At 36.6% G+C, this 18924-nt stretch overlaps 1 protein-coding gene across 1 annotated transcript in view; it reads left to right on the top strand.

Annotated features, from left to right (window-relative positions):
* Window positions 1–18924, top strand: part of DIAPH3 (diaphanous related formin 3) — a gene marked incomplete at its 5' end in the record, with an annotated part of 246726 nt that overhangs the window by 102236 nt on the left and 125566 nt on the right. Inside the window, one exon of the mRNA XM_026081539.1 lies at window positions 1910–2011. Within this exon, the coding sequence (XP_025937324.1) occupies window positions 1910–2011 (102 nt within the window). The remainder of the gene's footprint in view (window positions 1–1909; window positions 2012–18924) is intronic.

Genomic DNA, 18924 nt, shown 5'->3' with positions numbered 1-18924 from the left:
CCCTTTTTTATAATGGATAAAAAAGACCTAGGCAGTTCTTCATCATTGTTTTGTTTTAAAAAAAACAACTATTTTTGTATTAAGAATTGAAAGCTTAATTTGATTTTTTAAGAACTGTAACTACTGAACTAAGATAAATTTATGATTGTTACAAGAGCTAAGAGTTTGAGTATTGAACAAATAAAAGAAAAATTATTAAACAAAGTGGCTTAAAAAAATTAAAACTTTAAATACATGTATTCTTAGATGGAAATCCAGTATTTTCATTCTTTAACAAGAGGAAGATCTATATTGCAATCTGTGGGCACTATTGCAGCTTGAATAAACACTAAGTGCTAGCTTTTAACTAGCTAATAATAGGGGTTCTGAAAATTGAATAGCCACTGAGTTGAGTACTGGTCTCAGGATATGTTTTTGGATACTAGTTAGAGTTGAATTCTTCTTAAGTTAGGCAAGTGTTAAGCAATGCTTAGCTATGGCTTTTCTGTCTGGTGCCCGAGATCTAATTTGTGTATCCTAAATGTCTGAATTTCCTGTAGAGGAAGAAATTAGATTCTTCTGTGGATAAAATTAAGTTTTTCAAGACTTTGAGGGAGATCGTGTTCACTAACTGAAGTAAATTATCTTGTCTGTTGATTATATTGGAGAACTTCTATTTACATACTCTGCAAGCAAATAGCTATTACTTGCTGAGTATGTAAATAGCCTTTGGCTTAACCTAAGTGTCTAACTTTTCTATCAAGTGATGATAAATACTGGAGTTGGTCCTTCTGGTGTCCTTCCTTGAAAATATGGTAATAGGGAGTTGGAAGCTGTGTTCTCTAGGCCTAATTCAATGTTAGAAGGATTGAATCCTTATTTCAGTTCAGAAGAGTGATCTTATCAGTAGACCAGGGAGTGTTTTAAGTGAGAACACAATCTCTCTCTTCTCTGCATAGCCAGGAAGACAAAAGTCATGAAGTCAGAAAGAAGGCAAGCCAGAGGGAATCTGACTGTTGCCTAGTAGTTCTAGCAATCATCTGGGAAGGGACAGAAATGAACTAGTGATTGTCAAATTGTATGCCATAATTAGACATTTGAGAAACTCTGTTTCTAAGAACCTGCTCAGAATCTCTGTTTTCAGCCTAGATCACTAATTATAATTAGAGTGAGATTTGGATGCCTAAATGTAGGCACCTATATGTGAAGATAGGTGTTTAAGTGCTCAAGAAGCTCCAGGAAGTCTTGAAGGTTCTTCAGCTGATCAGGTGAATACGACATCTTTAGACTCCCTTACTAAACCTTCACTTATGTAGGTGTCCAAGCTCCCCTTATGAACTTGTGAATTCAGCTGGAGCTGAGTCCCACCTCTGAATTCCTACTTTTAGGGAGCTTTTAGGCAAAGCAGTGGCTAATGGATTTATGGCTCTACAATGGCTTCTGTAGAGTTAGGCGTTACTTTTCCATCATCACCTTAGAGTCTGGTTTTGTTTTGAATTACTGGAAAATACATTATCTTTTTTTAAAGTATTTTTTTTTGTCTAGCATTAATCATTCCTGCCCTCCTTTAGCTGGAGACATTACGCTTGGAATTCTTATTTTGTCTTCTCTGCCCTATTGGCTTCTAAAAGCATTCTGTTTTATAGTGCCTATAAAACATATCCTTTCTTTCAACATGGTGTTTAGAAGAAGACTAAAGATATGTAGATGTGTGTAGAATCAGCAAGAGATGCTAGCTGGCCGTAATCAAGCACTTGCTTTGTACATTCTCATTTATGTTAATACGTGTTGCCTATTTACTATCTACAGACTTCAGGGCAGGAATGTTGTCTTTGGAGTATACATTAATGATACATAAATAATATCTTTACCCACAATTATACAAGCAGTGCAGAATCTGAGATTTATAAGTCTTTCTTTTTCTTGATAGAATTTAATAAAACATCTTCCTGAACAAGAACAACTGAATGCATTATCCAAGTTCAAGAGCGAGTATAATAATTTGTCTGAGCCAGAGCAGTTCGGAGTTGTGGTGAGTTCTCTTTAGGTTATCRCTGTTTTTTATCTGCAACAGAGTTTTAATGTAATATTACAGAAACAATACCAGCTTCTTGTTCCTAAATATGAAGAAGCTCCACACTGGGAGAAGAATGTAAGTGCTGACTTTTAATCTGACTTCAGGGGACATATCAATGGATGTTGAAGGCGTGATTGTTATTGTCTGTCTGTCTGTCTGTCTTTAAACTAGTGGCATGATTTATAAAACAAACAAACAAAAAAAACACCGAATAACTTGCAGTGGTAGTTTCTGTGACAAGCTCTCACTGGGAACTGTGGAATTATTTTTAAATTCCTATAGCTAAAAGTATTTGCCTTACTTCTGCATTAATAAATCATAATGTTTTCAATTAAGTCTTCTACGTTGTTGTTTCTTTCTATTCCCCATGTAACTGGGGAGAAAATACTGTAGGTTATTACCATGTTAACCTGTTCTGCCTCCCTCCCCCTGTGTTTTATAGTTTGTTCTATCAAGAGTGCTTATAGTCACTTTTTCAATTCCCAGAGGGAGGACATGTTTATGAAATTTCCCAGTTTGAATTGAAAAAGGAAGACTGGAGGAGAAAATAAAAAAAAAAACCACTGCTTATTCAGTGTTGGTAGTTGATACTTTTAATGGAAATATAGTTTGTATATAGTTTTATCATTCCCTATATAGCTCATAGATAACTTTAATCTAGACTAACCTGGAAAAAGGTTATTTCTTTTCCCTGGGCATACCTGGGGCATATACCCATATGACTCTTTGATTCGCTTTGTCTATTAGCACTGTTGACTTCTTTTCCCTTGGGAGGAAATAATTATTTTGCATGCATCTCTGGCTTCAGGAAAAGGAGTATCACGTCTTTGTAATGATATACACTTGTTCTTAGTAGTTATCTGTGCAGATACCTAATAGCCATACTTGGATATCAGAAGAGTTGGAGTACAGCCATGGGACTTATCTATGAGAGTATTGATCACGACTGAATCAGCTGAACAAATTTGGTCTGGTCATGAAACAGTACTACATCTGTTTGATGTCAGTTACAGATGTGAAGCAGGCAGACGTTACTTCCCATATAGGTACCTGCAAAACAGAACTAGTTGTGAAGTGATGCTTTTCTTGAAAACTGTTGCCACTGTTCATTTGCAGTCCATCTTTAAGAAAGAGCAACAGTTGGTGTACTATTATTGCACTATTTCACACACGCTCATCACACACATGCACACTCATGCACACATATGCCCTCTCACTCATTCACTCACCTAAGCTGTTTGTTCTCGTCTTTCTCTTATGCTAGAAAAGCAGCATTTCAGTAGTAGAACTTCTTGGTTTTATTCTTCTCGTTACCTAGTAGTTGAAAAGAAAGAAAAATGTTTTCTGCTGTTACATTTTTTGGACCCCATGTGAATCTTTAAATGGGTCTTTGAGATCCTTTAAAGGAAGTATTCCTTCCTAAACAACAACAAAAAAAACCAGCCAAAGCCTATTTTCTTGTTTTATGAGATCCAGAGCTAATGCTTGAGGGTCTTTCATCACCTCTGCTTGCAAAGTCTAAGGTCAGAGAAAGTATTACTTTTTCACTTGCTTCTATATTGTATTTGTTTGTTCAATTCAGAAAATAACAGTATTTTCTCAATGATAGTTTTTTGGTTTGTTTTTTAGCCTGCTTTTATTACGGAACTGCTTAGAGAGCAACAGATTAACGATTAAACCTGTCATGACCAACAGAGCTTCTCCATTTGGTGGAGAGAAGTGGGAGGGCGCTGTGATAATGATTACATTAGTATGTTTGAATCTGTTCTTCAGGTGGAAATTGTAGTTTAAATCTGCAATTTTATAAATGAGAACTCCTACATTTATGTAGTTAGTTATTGTAACAAACTTAAAGTTAAGATGCATCAATTTATGAATGTCTCTTTAAAAATCATTTACATTGATTTAAATTGCACGCTCTGACTTGTCAAATTGCCTTTAGATTTCCCACGGTTCTGGGCTGTGAAGATTTTTATTTTCTTATGTGTATATTATTTCTCTTTTTTTGAACATGGACTCTAATGCAAGATCAGGCTAATACCTCAACTGATCAAAGAGTAGACACTAACTGCACATGCTTGGAGTGCCAGAACTATGGTATAGGAGAGCTCTTACCTGAAATAAGAGCTTTCTCCTTTCTCTCACTTCTATCTTCCCTCTGCAAATTTCTTCAAACCTGAAGGGTGAAACAGCTATCTTAGATTTCCCAGACTTCTTCCTTGACCTGGAATAATAGTCATCATCTTAAATCCCATTAAAGAAGCTGGTGGAATTAAAAGTCAGATGTACCAGGTCTAGTTTGGAGTCTCAACTGTTCAAAATTTAAATAATATATGATAATGCAGAATTTCCTAACAATTGGTTTCTTCATAAGCCCATATATCAATGAGCGTATAGGTTGAACCATGCCTCAAGAGTTATATCTTTTTATGTAATGAATAAAATTTGCTGGTAGAGTCACTGATTCATTTGGTCAAAAATTGAAATGTTTGGAGAGGATTTGGTAAAGGATCAAAGTTCAAAGATCAAAGAAAATATGCAGTGCAAGACCTTCAGGCTTATCTTTTAGGTGAAGAGCATCTTTTAATTATGGTATTTCAAAGAATTCAGACATCCCTTATTAATGTGCTCTAAAGCACATAAAGCATATTGTCTTAAGTTAAAGACTAAACTGGCCCCAAAAGAAACCCCTAAGTAGAGAATAAACTGATAATTACTACTTGTGTGATAATAAAATTCTTATAATGTAAACTTTCTGACCTTGAATTCAAAGTCAARATCTGTTATTCAGAAAGAAACAGCTAGACGCTTACTAAGATACTGTCATGCTGTGGCTGTTACAGTATTGTATGCTTTACTTCAACTGAACTTAATTAACTTTTGTTGTTGCTTTAAAGACATTGAGGGCATGACTCTAAACAGTACAGGGTCCTTCCCATGAGAGTGGTTTGGGTTTTTTGGGGGGTGACTCTATGGGTTGCTTTTGTGGTTTCTGCACTTATCTTCCTCTTTTTAAGTCATTTTATACTTTTACATTTTCTGTTCATACAGCAGTAAGTATAAAATAAAATCCTTTACTACCCTTATCTTCCCTTCCAGACTTCAGGTTTTCTTTAGATAAAATGCTTTATTTTCCTGTATGTTCTTTCTTTCACTTATTCCAGGCTGCTGTCTCAGAACTTAGATGTTATCACCTATTATTTTAGAGTGTGTGTTTTTTGTTTTTGTTTTTTTTTGCTTGTGTGCATCCTTGAACTATTTTATGAAAACTGTGTTAAATCTGTTCATTTTGAGAGCTTTACCTTCGCTTCACAGTATTATCTTAAGCTGTTTTGAACGCTATATTTTGTTGGTCAAATTCTTGACGAAGTATGCTTGTGCTTGCAAAAATTTGAATATTCAGTTGTATTTTGTTTTACTCTAGTTCATATTTTGCACTTAATTTTACTCAGATTAACTTTTTCCTAAATTAATTTAACCTCCATATTATTTTCCTGGAGGCTTCATTGGTTATGACTGGATATTGAGTGATATGTTCTATAAAACCTGTCAATCATGAATACTGTGTGTTTAAAAATGAAATCATGTGACTGCACAGTTGCAATGTGAGACTCATCTGAGAAGAAAGGGATTTCAGCTAGATGATCATCTCAGCAGGTGACTGTTGACAGATGTCTCTCTTTTTTTTTTTAAGCTTTCTCCAATTGTCAGAATAAGTATCTTGTTGCTCTAGGACTTCACATTTTGCCACCTCCTCCATGTTTATCTGTTTCACCAGTAGTTTTTTCCCTATTGAAAAAAGTATAGAATTAGTTTACAGAAATATGTTCTAGTTTTGCCTGTAACCTCTGTCATCATACTCAAATTACAATGAYTAAGGAGTAGATCATTTAATCTAGTAATGTCAATCTCACGTGTTTTCAGGTAAGTTGATTTAATACTTACTGGTTAGATGTATTAATTGTGATTGATGCTTTGATTGCAATAATCCATTTAATTGAGTTTCATTGAAGAGCTATTGCAACACCACCACTCAAACCCTCAACACCTRCTGATTATCGGCATATACCTGACTTTCATCTGAAATAAAACCCGGTGTATTTCCTATCAGCAGTGGTGCTTTACACTTCAGGCACCTTCCTCAAAGACTTTTGCTTTTGTGTAGTCTTATCCTGCCCTACAAGCTTTTGTTATATCTAAGGGGCAGAATATAGATTATATTTCTTTGAGTCTTTTGCATAAGTGACGATAAAGGCACTGAAAAACTGAACTACTTTGCTAAGTTGCTTGGGCAAAGGGGAAATTGAGTTATTGAAGTATACTGATTATCTCTCTCTCCCCCAGTCAAGCAAGATGACAGAACAAAACACCAGAGAACTGTTGCATCCCTTGTTGAATTGGTCTATGCTTCTTGAAGTTTTTTTTGGTCCTCACAGCCAAACAGTGCATCTGAAACCATAGATAAGGTTCTGAACATATTGCTTAGATTATGTTAATGAAACTCAGATATCTACTAAATATTTTGAATATTCTTGTAAAAGAAAAGATCATAGCTGGACTCTAAGATCTGATAAAATAGAAGTTAAATTTTGAGATGTCAAGCAGGAGTTTAGAATTTTCGAGAAGAATGTACTAATTAGTGATTTAACCCAATTTAAGAACGTATTTTTATTAAATAACACTTGAGATTTTTGGAATAAATTATTAGACTTTGAAAGTCACTGTTACAAATAAAGCCTTTTCTGGATATCATACCTGTGGTTTGGCATTTCTAAGTCAGGCCCAGGCACATGTATGTCAGCAAAAAACCTGATATTTACCTGACTGTATTTTTTGAGCTCAACTACATTGTATACCTTGTTTTGCAAAAGGATTGTAAAAGAGGGTTAGGCATGGGTATAAAGAATTTTCAGCACTGTTTTTAGCAGTGTAAGGTGATTTTTCTGTTTGTATGACAGAAGTTGAAGACATTTGCCATAGAAGTCACATACCTTCTGCAGTGTTTTTCCTTCTGAAGCACTTAGTGTTGGACACTATGTCTGCCATTTCATGTGGCAATTGCTGTTCTTTAAGTTGTCATTTTGTCGATGATCCAGATTTAAAATTTTTAACTTGTTTTCTCCTTAGTACAAACAATTTGGCATTTTGTTTGTCTGTCTCTATTACCAAATGTTTATCTTTGTGGCCCTTCATTTTTTTTGGGCAAGCAAAAACACTGTTTCGTGTATTATTTATTTTCGCTCATGCTTGCAGCAACTTCTTTCTCTCAGAATTTCTTGCTTCTCAGCCTGGTCCATTCCAGATTGTTCAGAATGCATCTTACCTATCATTTAGACATTCATTCTGCTGTATGAGTAAGTCCCATCTCTTATCCAAAAATTCATGTACGTTCAGATATGTCCTTACTTACGTCCATCTGTGTGACATCATTGATGGTTTATCTTTTCCTTGTTTTGCAGTGTTGATGAGCTCATTGCTGGCTTTTGTTCTTCTCTCTTCTTTATGTAAAATATTTTCCTAAATTCTTTGCATTTCAATTTCCTCCTCACCCTTACCCTCTAGATAGTAAAACTTCTACATCCTGATTGTGTGAAATTCTTAAAGGGTTGGTCTCTTTCAGGGCTTCTTTGAAGAAAGAATTGAACTGGTTTGTGTATGAAATTCTCTACCCCTTCTTCCAAAGATCAGGGTCTACCAGCCCTCTTTTTACATCCTGAACCCCTCCACAACTTACCTGCTTCTGACTGTTTCCTCTTCTAGTTCCGTGAAATATTGTAGTTTCCTGTAAGAAGTTGAAGAGATTCTCTGATTTGTTTGCACATAATTCTATTCTATTCTATCTATTATTTGGTCATCTTGAGTTTCAGCTTCCTTTAGTTTTATTTTTTTTGTCTGGCTGGCTTGGCACCATATCTATCTTGAGAATGTTGCTGACCATGCAACATTTATTCAGTTAAACTGAGACAGAAACCAGTGTACATAGCTGTTTTAGCTAGATTTCCCCCACCCCCACCCCAGTACAGATATCAGGGAATTGTGGCTTCCCAGTAGCAACAGGRGCTTTCTGTGGCTACATGAGCTAATCCAACATCTAACATTGCTTCAACTCCACTCTGTTGGAGCACACATTTTCTTTGCAAGGTCTTGCTGCTTTCCCTGGGCAGTTGTGGTCTTCTGGCATGAGTACACTATTGACTCGCCTGTGGACAGCCCTGTTTTCCTTATCGCTTGCTTTGGACATCTAAAGCCCCTATTTGGCCTCCAGGTGAAGGTGTTGATAACTTCAGAAAAAACAATGGTAATTCAGATATTCTCTTGAGACAAAAATGGAAAGGAGAAACAACACCATGAATGTTATCTTAAGTATAAAGAAAAGTTAAGATAAAGGAATTTGGACTACAGAGGTACGATATTTCACAGGAAGAAAACTTAGGTATTACAAAATAAAGGAAAAATGCAGGTATTTGTTAAAGACAGCAGAAACGAAAAGTTTCTAGATCAGATGGATTATTGGGAAATAACTTGTATAGGAGTTACTTATCAAGATAACTTTTATTAACTCTTTTAACAACATATGCTCTCTTATAAACAAATAAGAAGTCCAGGTTAAGTGCTATTCTGAATCATGATTAGCAGTTTTGCAGGACTTTTTGAAAGTAAGAACAAAGAGAAGTAATGGAGCTCATTTGCTCAATTATAACATAATTAAGAATATGATCTCATAATACGGTGGTATTAATTTCAGGCAAGCAAAGCCTTTTAAGAAATACAGTGTGAGAAAAGAAATAATATCTGCTTATTTGGGCGATTGCTGGAGAGTTAGAAGATAAACCAGTTATCACTATAATTGTTTTTAATATGGCTGTAAGAGATATGTGAATGCAAAATAACCAGGTATTAAAGATTTAATTTTATTACTGTTGAATTTTTTTCTGATATATTCAAAATGCAAGGGTCATGGCACAGCTGGTAAAGACATCTTATTACTTGGTTGTTTGAAGCAAACTTTCTCAACTTTCTCCGAAGTTGAAGGAGAAATAGAAGGGAAAAGTTTCAATAACCTAAAGCTTTTAAGTTTCAGGCTTGCATGGAAAAATGAACATAGAGGAAAACCCCTCAGTGCCAGAACTTATGGAAAAGGAAGGTGACTTATTTACAATATCTCTATGTAAATTCATTTTACCTGCTTAATGATCTCTTATAGATTGAATTCACCTAAATTCTCACACCCACATTCTTACAAGCACTAACATGTGCATGTCGAAGTCGTCTGGCCAAGATCACTTATGTGCAACACAGAGGACAATGGATGCTCTCAACTCCTCATTTTGTCCCTGGAGTTCTTGACTGGTGACAACAAACTAGTTTTTGGACAGGTCTTTTATGTCCTTAGGAGTCATCAGCTGCCGTGAGGTTATCCTTTACTTCAACCTTCTAACTTCAGCTTCCGTAAATGTTAGGCTAAGTTGCTGCCCATTGTCTGCTTTTCCTTTTTTGGAATCTATTTGAAGTACACTTTTATGTACTTTTAGTTTACTAGTGGACTAATGAAAAAAAGGAATAATGTATATGATATGTTGTGACCACACTGCCATTTTCTAGGTGTTAGGACGAAGGGTCTTCTGCTGACCCAGTCATCTGTGCTCTGGTCTTACTGGAGTTCAGGCCTTCTCACTGTGACCTGAACTACATGAATTGTGCGGTTTTATTGCTGAGAACAGTGTTCTGGGAAACAAATAAAAGTCATTCTGTTACCCCTTGCGCTGCTGTGTCTTCCAGAGTTTGCACACTTACATTTCTATTCATACCAACCTTAATATTTCTGTTACAAATCTATGCAGCAGGAAGAATTAATCTTAGGTCAGTGATGTAGGCAGAGTAAAAAGGGCTTTTGCGAACATCTATCCTGTAGCTAGGAGGTGCCACTAAGGAAAAGTAGACGTTGCGATTTAAATTCTGTAAATCCATTGAGCAAGAAACACACAGTTGAAAAAAAAACTTGTCCACAGGCAGCTCTCCTCCCTATTTGTASAGTTTGTTTGAAGGAATGTAGGAATGGTAAATACATAAGCATTTGGATATGCTGACATAAAATTAATGATTTTCATTTCAAACTGAAGACATTTTGGTGGTGATGGCAATGGGGATGCACAATATGCTTTCACTGGGTTGAAAGTCAACCTCCCCCATAATCCCCCATGAACTGCTTTTCTGAGATACTGGAAGGTTTTTAGGTTTTTGGTTTGTTTGCTTTTATTTCACATCAGTGGTCAAAATTAACTGTCAGCTTCATATTCAGACGTTTCACATCATAACTTAGATTATAGTAACTATCGTCTTCTGTTATGTTGCTCTGTTGTGATTGAACCTTGAATAATTTCCTTGTTGCTGAGCACCTCTTTATTAATGAGGTTTTGACAAGCATGGGTTGCTTGACCAGAGTGAAAAATATTTTAGGAAAATCAGTGACTTAAGATTTAAATGGCAGTGAYTTTAGAGTTAAATTATGTAATTATAGATGCAGTTCTGACGGAGAACCAGATTTGCAATGGATCACAGGTCAGACATCAATCATGTCATTATTTTGGAACTAATAAACATTCATCGAACTGAGATATAGAAGCAGAAATGTAGCTTCTCTGATTTGTGAAGTTCCCTCTATTCACTATTGTTAAAGTCTCACCTGGAATATTACATCCAGTTTTGGAGGTATTTTGTACATCGGTTATAAATGTGTGGACCAAAACAGAGACTCCAGAGGAGGGCAGTGGTGACAGCTGTAGAAACATGGCATGTGAAGAAACTCTGAAATAATTAGGGTTGTTTAACTTAAGGCCAAGGCAGGCTTTCCTCTCAAAACATGTGCAAGAAAACTGGAAAAAGGAAGGGAATAATTTATCCTGCATACTGATGGTTGGTACAACAGCATGTAACAGGCTTCTATTATCTACAAAAAAGATAGATAATGGGAAGGGTTTTTTTAATAGTGAGAATACCAATAGAATAGATTGACTAGGGAGATTATGGAGTCTTCATAATCAGGGGTCTTTGTGAGTATGCGAGGCTAATATCCCTTTTGGGTGACATAGTTGATTTGCTCATAGGAGAGCAGAATGGAGTGAGTGACCTGAAGGTTGTTTCCTTGCTTTTTCTATGATTCTATATATACACTGATCTGTTTTGGATAGCTTCTGGCATATAAACATTGCAATTACTGTGATATCACTACTTAAATACATATTTTATAAACAGCTTTGTGATGAAAATACTGCTTGCCTATGATATCACATTGCAAATCTTGGCTATAGCCCAGATTATAGCATGATTATCTGATCTCCTTTTACCAGATAAGCCACCTGAAAATTCATTTCAAACTGGCAAGTTTTTTTTCTGAGTTACACTTACCTCAGGTTTTGCATGCACAACAAGTTATTATTTTAAATAAGGGAAAAGAGATTCTGGAATAACACAGATTTAGTGAATTCATCTGCATTGCTGTTTTATGCTAGAATACTTGAGGCAAATGTTGAATAGATTTGGTTTTCTCTTACTCTTCAATATATTTTTGTTTGAGAGGAAGCAAAATAATGGTTCATTAAAATAGCCTGCTCCTGGTGATGATTCAGAGAATCCATACAGGTTTTAATAGTGTGGGGGTTTTTTTGTTGTTGTTTGTTTTGGGTTTTTTTGTATGAGATCATGAACTCTTAGTTCCTTTGATCTGTAAGTGAAGTTTTGCATATGCAGAATTTTTTTTTTTTTTCTCTCTCCCTAGAATCATACAGGGTATAATAGTGATCAGAACCATCCAAATTCAGTTCTCATCACTTTTTATATTGGTTTTGATTCAGATTCAATATTTTGAAAACAAACTCCTGAACCATCTTGTAGCCCACTATTTTTGGCAGTTGTAAGAAACCGCTAGATGACATTTTAAGGCTCTGTGTGTAGTAATCAACTAAACAGTGCCAGAGAATGCTTCTGGGCATTGAAACTCCATTGGCTACAATGCTAATTTGTTAGAATAGACACTGGCATGCTTTTGGCCTGTGCAGACTTGCAGTTTCCCAAACGATTCCTGGCATAGTTTGGGAGTTAGCATGAGCCAGGTCTCATGGGCTGAGGACCTGTCAGATTGAACAAAGACTTGTGCCTACTGAGGACTATTGGTTTATTAAAAGAAGTTCTAATGGCTGCAAAGCATATTTCTTTCTCTTGATGGGGAAGATGGAGAGGCATGTCACAGGGAAGCTGGGTACAACCATGTCGGTTCCAGCTGTTCAGGGCTTGAGTGTCTAGCAAGCATCCCCATGTCTCCCAAGCCAGACATCTCCAGGCCCTCTTGCAGTCGATAGGTGCAGAGGGGCAAGGCAAGGTGTGGTTCCACATCGGTCGTCTCTTTCAATTTATATAGATAAGTGCCAAAATATTTGTAATATAGTTGGCTTTCTGACGAGTTGCATGTTGTTCTGGTAGGCTAGGCTTTCCTGTGGCTACAAAAAGAAAAAAAAATAAAATTGGAAACTATAGTTAATACTATAGAACTGCCCAGCAGGCAGCACAAATCCACCTTCTCCCAATTCCTTGCCCACACAGCAAGGTCAGAAGTTTATTTTGCATGTTACCTAATGTTGCTAATGCTAAGGCTTACGGTCTATCCATGCCAACTTACGTTAACAACCTGTTACACCAGGAACCACTCGTAATAGTAGTTTTAATTTGGTCATGCTGTGTAGAGCGAGCTGAATCCTATAGTAAGGGATTTAGACTGTTCCATGCTTGTAATCCTTAGTGACAGAGGATGGTCCTCAGCACATTTAATTTATTAATATGGGTTTAAAATCCAAAATCTATTTCTGAAWTCATAATATTGTCATTCTTTCTAAACTATTTTGTTTTAAAAAGTTTTTAATATTTGTTAGGATGCTTTTAGTGGACCTTTGACCCTGGGTGTAGGCAACTATACTAGCAGCCCATGTCCAAGAATAGTGTCTCAAGAGTCCTGTGTGATAGCTCTTGCTTTATTTTCTATCTTAAAACCTGGGACATCTGGAAACCCCACAACTATGTTTCCATATTTTCTGGGTAAGAAAGAGAAACACTCTTTTCCACTTTACTTTTATTCACTCAAAGATAAAACCGAGGGAATTATGGAATGTTCTTTCAGAAATAATTAATGCCCAGACCTTGTTGTGAAGTACAGTGGTAGCTAACCTGAATAGAATTTGGCAAGCTATCCTCACATGGTTTTACAGCTTGTTCATTGATGGATGTGTTTTTAATGAGTTCATACCAAAGGAGAGGATTTCACTAGAGTAAATTGAAGATTAGAGTGAGGCCTAATGAAGGCCAGTTTGTCTTAAATAATTCAGCAAACACTTAAAATGATATTCCATATTCAACTGATGGTTTCACCTGTACGTTCACGTTGAGGCTAACTCAGAATGTATGAATGTTTTTCACTGGAGTCTGGAAAATATTTAACTCTATATCTGTAGGTGTGTACTCTACCCTCTAAAACTTGATGCTTGAGTATACCTAATGCTATTTCAGTTTGTTTAAAATCCTGAAGTGGTGAAATGCAACATATCTATGAGATTTTGATTGTGTTAACTCCTTTCCATAGAATTTCTTGTGTAAATCTTACCTTATTCTGTCAACCTGTAGATGTCGTGTGTATCTGTTGCTTTACTTGTCAGTGTTCTCCATCAGTAATTCCAGCTTTTCCAGGAGAATTTCCAAAGATTAATTTTCTACGATACACCATTTGTGACACTTTAAAATTCTTTATGCAAATTTACAGTCAAGATACTTTAGAAGGAGAACACCTCTAGCCCTTGGGATATCAGTCTTTCAAACTCTGAACCTGCATAAGGCTAGATCCAGGCTCCAGAAATATCTTTTGAAAGACTCCATTGTGACCTGCACTGATTTTAGTCTTTGCAGTTACCAAGACTGATATTTGTCTGGACTGGATTATATTTCTCCCTCCTCTGTGCCACTGAAAAAATCTGATGCTGAATAATGAAGCAATGTTCTTCTATGATTGCACCAGCAGGTCCCACTCTTATCCCTACTCAGTCCTGGCAAAACCACTTTGGATATCTCAAGTACCTCCAGCAAAATCTAAACTGTAGTTTAAAAAGATTGTCTTAGCAATTATTGTTGTCTGACGTTACTTCAGATGGTTGGAAGTGACTAATTTGTTGATTCTTGCAGCACTTGTTTAAGCTAAAATGACCTCTTTCAGTTTTCTCCTTGGCAAATCTTTCTAAATCTTCAGATCCATGTGTTTGTCTGATGGGTCCCTAGCTGTTGACTCTAACCCTAAGTCTTCTGCTCATTTTGAAGCTACATCAGTGGTTCACATTGCAGATTCCTCTAAATGTCTCAAGAGCTTGTCTTGACAATGATTTGATGTTCTGTGAGAACTCAGTTCAGTTCACACAGCAGTACTGATGAAAACTGATGCCATATTGCTTCCAGGTTAGAAGTTTTGGCAAGTGTGGGTGTCCTATTATGACTCAATGTAACTACAAATGCTATCATGTGTTGGCATGGATTTTCTTTTACATATATAGCAACAATCTTATATGGACCTTGTGGAGTATCCTGTGAATTTAAAAGCTGTCTGAAAATTTAGGCAAGCTCTTACAGAATCTGAATTACTGGCAACTTCAAATTTCCAATGTTGTCAATACTTTTGCTTTGGGTGGCAGTTTCCTCAGATGAAACAGAGTAATTCTTCTGTAATAGGCTCTAATATTTTGSTGGAAGCTTGGATCCTGGCAAAAAAGTGATAAAATCTGTTACTGCTGTAAACTAATTCTCAGCTTAGAAGTTCTGGCTTGACCATGAAATGCAAGTTGCAGTTAAAACTAAACCAGAGATAGTTGAAAGATCCTGAGATTAACAGGAATTTCTTTACCCCTTCTGAAAGAAGACTTGCATAGTGGCCACTAAATTTAACACTTATTCGACCATGTATTTTTTTTTTTAATGTGTTTATTCCCATGTTTTTAGTAATCATGAAAGAGAATCAAGAAGAGGTATCCCCAAAGCAGACTTTCTGCTCTGGTTTCCTCAAAGATTGAGGGTGCACAGAGGAAGACTAATTCCCTTATGACCTTTTTTCCTCATTTCTGAGGAATAGACTGCACAATTTCCAATCCGTTTGGAAATGGGCCATCTAGATTGCTGATGCCACTTCCATTGCTTACATTTCCTACTGCCATCCAACCCATTGATCCTGACTTTGTTCAAAGAGTCTTCCGACAAGCAGTTTTGATAGATGGTGGCTATTTTTCTTGCTATAGGGGCTATAAAACCAATTCCCTCTTTTTCCAGTGAAAAAGAGTTCCAGATATCTTGGTGCCAAAGAAAGATGTAGACTGGGCTGGGCTTCAGGAAGACTTGAGTTTAGGTTGGCAGCCCAGGCTAGAACAATACTTTTGCTTCACTATAAATGTAATCCTCATGATGCTTTTTTTCATTTTGTGATTTAAATATCTTCGGGGGGGGGGGGGAACAAACAGACTTTTATTCCAAGTCTGGACCATTGGCAGTACAGGATCCTTCCATTTTACTCTCAACAGCTATAAGGGTTGTATATAAGGTTTTTGGAATTTAGGCATCTAAACTGAGGGAGGGAACCAAATCACTGGCAAACATAGGGCAGCTGCACTGAAAGTCTTGAGGGTAGTATCTTTTGGATCACTGGACGCTGAAATTACTATGCAGATATTTCACATATTCCAGCTTCGGACTTTATTGCTCAAAGAAGCTCCTATGGACACGAAGTCCTCTAGGATTTACTCTCCTTGTGGTCATTTCCTAGATTTGGGGAGCTTTCTCCAAGATTTGCAAGCTATCTTCCAATAGCATTTACTTGTGTGGCATTTCATRTCGGACTGTTCTGGCTGGCAATTGTCTTTGGTTCTGAATACATCCTATAAGCATATGGATAAAAGTGCTGAAGTCAGTTTTGAATTCTCTGGTGGGACTAAGGAAGATCTACAGGGGGATGCTCTTTCATTATCAATGCTGTTATCATAGATGCATATCTTCCCTCTTAGGAAACTGAACATGTTGTTGGATCAGTATAAATACCACACTAAATAAGAGTGTGATGGAGATCTGAGCTTTTTTGAAATATGTCATGTCTCTCACATCAAACAATATCATAATCAGCTGCTATTATGGTCTGTTACCACTGTGTATTGCACAGACAACCACATAGCATCAAAGCCCACTTTAATGTTGGAGTAAATCTGATGGTTCAATCTGATGGAAAGCACTAAGTCTGCTGTTTAGTGTAGAAGCTTTAATTCTTAGACCTGCTGTCATAATTTACAGACTCTGCTGTCCAGACCTTGGTTATCTGTACCTTCATGGCCTGTATGTTGGTAGACTAAAAGTTATAGAATGGACCTGTTTTTATTAGGAGAGGTATTCGTAACAATAACAGGAAAGAAAATGAGGTGGTGCTTTTACAGCTAGGTTTATCAGATTTTCTGTCTGGAAAACAGCTAGATCCCTTCCACTTCTAGAAATTTTTTTCCATTTGGTTCAGGATTATATTATTCTAGTTCAAATTCCTTAATGACTTCTGCTCTTGACTGCTGGTATGCATTTATTTTTGCCATCTGGCTGAATTAGAGGTTTTATAGAAGATTTTTCCTAAGCTAAACTCTGACTTGGTTTCCCATGAGGAAAGCTTTTCAGCCTAGTGGCATCTGCTCCATATGTACCTTTTAATGAAAATATTTTTTCTGACAGCTGTTAGATCTACTAAAAATAGAAGATTTGGAAAAATTTGGGTCTAATATCAGATCCTTTCACTCTTGGATGATTTCTTTTTAGGAAAATACCACCCACTAAACTCAAAGAAACTAGAGCTGTCTTTGTGATCCATTCTGATCAAGATATCAGTAAGTCTGTTTGACAGCTTCCTCCCACCTGCCTCATCCCCCAAATAAAAATAAAAATGTTTTGCATGTCCAGGTTGAACAACAATCCCTTTGTATCTTGGATATTAGGTATGTGCTAATTATTTATTTGGATAAGACAAAAAAAATCACCTCTTTCTTTTCATAGTGGAACATACCTATCTGTGAATATGAAGCATGAAGACTATTGCATTGTATAGCAGACTGTTGCCTCAGCTTGTTTTGACATCTCTGTTACAGCCACTGTTGGCAATTTGGAAGTTTTTCATAAGATAGGTGACCTCTGGAGCACTTAAAAAAAAAAAAAAAAAAAAAAAAAAAAGTTCCAATTTCAGAGATCTGTGAACTGGCCCTGTTGGTGCTGTAGGCTCATCTTTGTTGAGCATAATACCGTCAATAACAGTACCAGGGACTGTTTATACTGTGAATAAGTGCACTATTATCCACAAGAGACAAGAAGGCTACTTGTTTGTAGCTAGAAGGTTGTTGATACGTATTGTCCCTGTGTCACTTGTAGTATGTTTCCTTCTCTTCTATCCTGGATATCCATTAGGAAAATCTTGGGTTTGCAAGTAATTAAGTGGACCAAATTCGAGCTGTTTATAATTCAAGCTGGGGAAATGGAGGAGCAATGAGGTGCCTTTTATCAGTGTTAGGAAGACTGAAAAATCATCAACTCAATTGTTGYGTGTTTTAAAGGTGAAGAAAAATGCAGTGTTTCATAGCTGTAAAACATGTCAATAAAAATTCTCTTGCATTATGGTAGGCTGAATTCCCTCACTGAAATCGTCTGTTTGGTCTTTCCAGAATGCTGGTGCTCTTCACTAAGATTCCAGACATGTTGGCTACCCATCTCAAATTGAACAGGGTATCCTTTTTCCTTCTTTAAACAGGTGATCTGTCAAAGTATCAGTTCTTCCTTACTTCAGTTCTTCCTCTCTTCAGGTGCCTGAATCTAAAGATGAATGCTCAGAAATTCACAATTTTTTCCCTGTGCGCTCTGTAGAGCTCACTTATGCTGCAGTGATGAGAACCATCCATTTTCCACAGGTGATACCCTTCCAATTTACTCTTSTAATCAGGTTGGCTGTAACTATGTTTTACTTTTTGGACAGGAACACTTTCAGGTGTTCTGACAGCCTAGGACTCTGTTGGTCCTTTAAGGAAGGTGTATCGTGAAATTCAGGGCAAATTGGAGCCCTTGTGTTTTTTTCACTACAAGCTTCTGGTAAGATGGGATCACTTTCCATGATCAAAATCTAATGTCAGTGTAATTTCTGCAGCATGTTCCTTTACCAGACATCCACAAAACAGACAGCGGATATGCACGTTTACCAAATGGCACAATATTGCAGGTCCCTTCTGAGTTACATTGTATTGTTTGTCAGAACAGTCTGTCTTTGCTGTTGGATAAAGGGGTGAGAGAGCCTTGAGCAGATAACACAACTCAGTGGGCAGTTACTATTTGGACTTTTGCATGGTGAGAATATTCCTGTGGGCTGTTACTTGAATATTTAAAAAAAAAATTGTTACCCGTACACAGAATTCTGACATCTGTAGTCCACTTGTTCTTTAACTTTCTGTCTTAACTTCTCTTTTTAGTTATTCTCATTGTCTATTTTCAGAATTCCAGTATAGGTATGTTCAGACTTATGTACATATTAGCTGAGCATAAAAAAGTATGGGACATGAACATAACCCTCCTAATATTGCACCACTTGCATTCTTACCACTTACCTGTCTTGTGATAAGATGCATGAACCTGACAGTTTGAATGTATTTGTAGACTACGTATCACAGAGAAAGCCATCTACTGTTAAGGAAACTCTCCACCTCTTCCCTTCTCAATCATTGACCTAGCAAACAGGTAAACATAGTACCAAAAATATGCATTGTGCAGGATCTATGGATTTTTTTTTT

The sequence above is a fragment of the Apteryx rowi genome, unplaced genomic scaffold, assembly GCF_003343035.1.
Source record: "Apteryx rowi isolate R43461 unplaced genomic scaffold, aptRow1 scaffold_553, whole genome shotgun sequence".
NCBI classification, from domain to species: Eukaryota; Metazoa; Chordata; class Aves; order Apterygiformes; family Apterygidae; genus Apteryx; species Apteryx rowi.
This window is presented reverse-complemented; position numbering and strand designations above follow the sequence as displayed.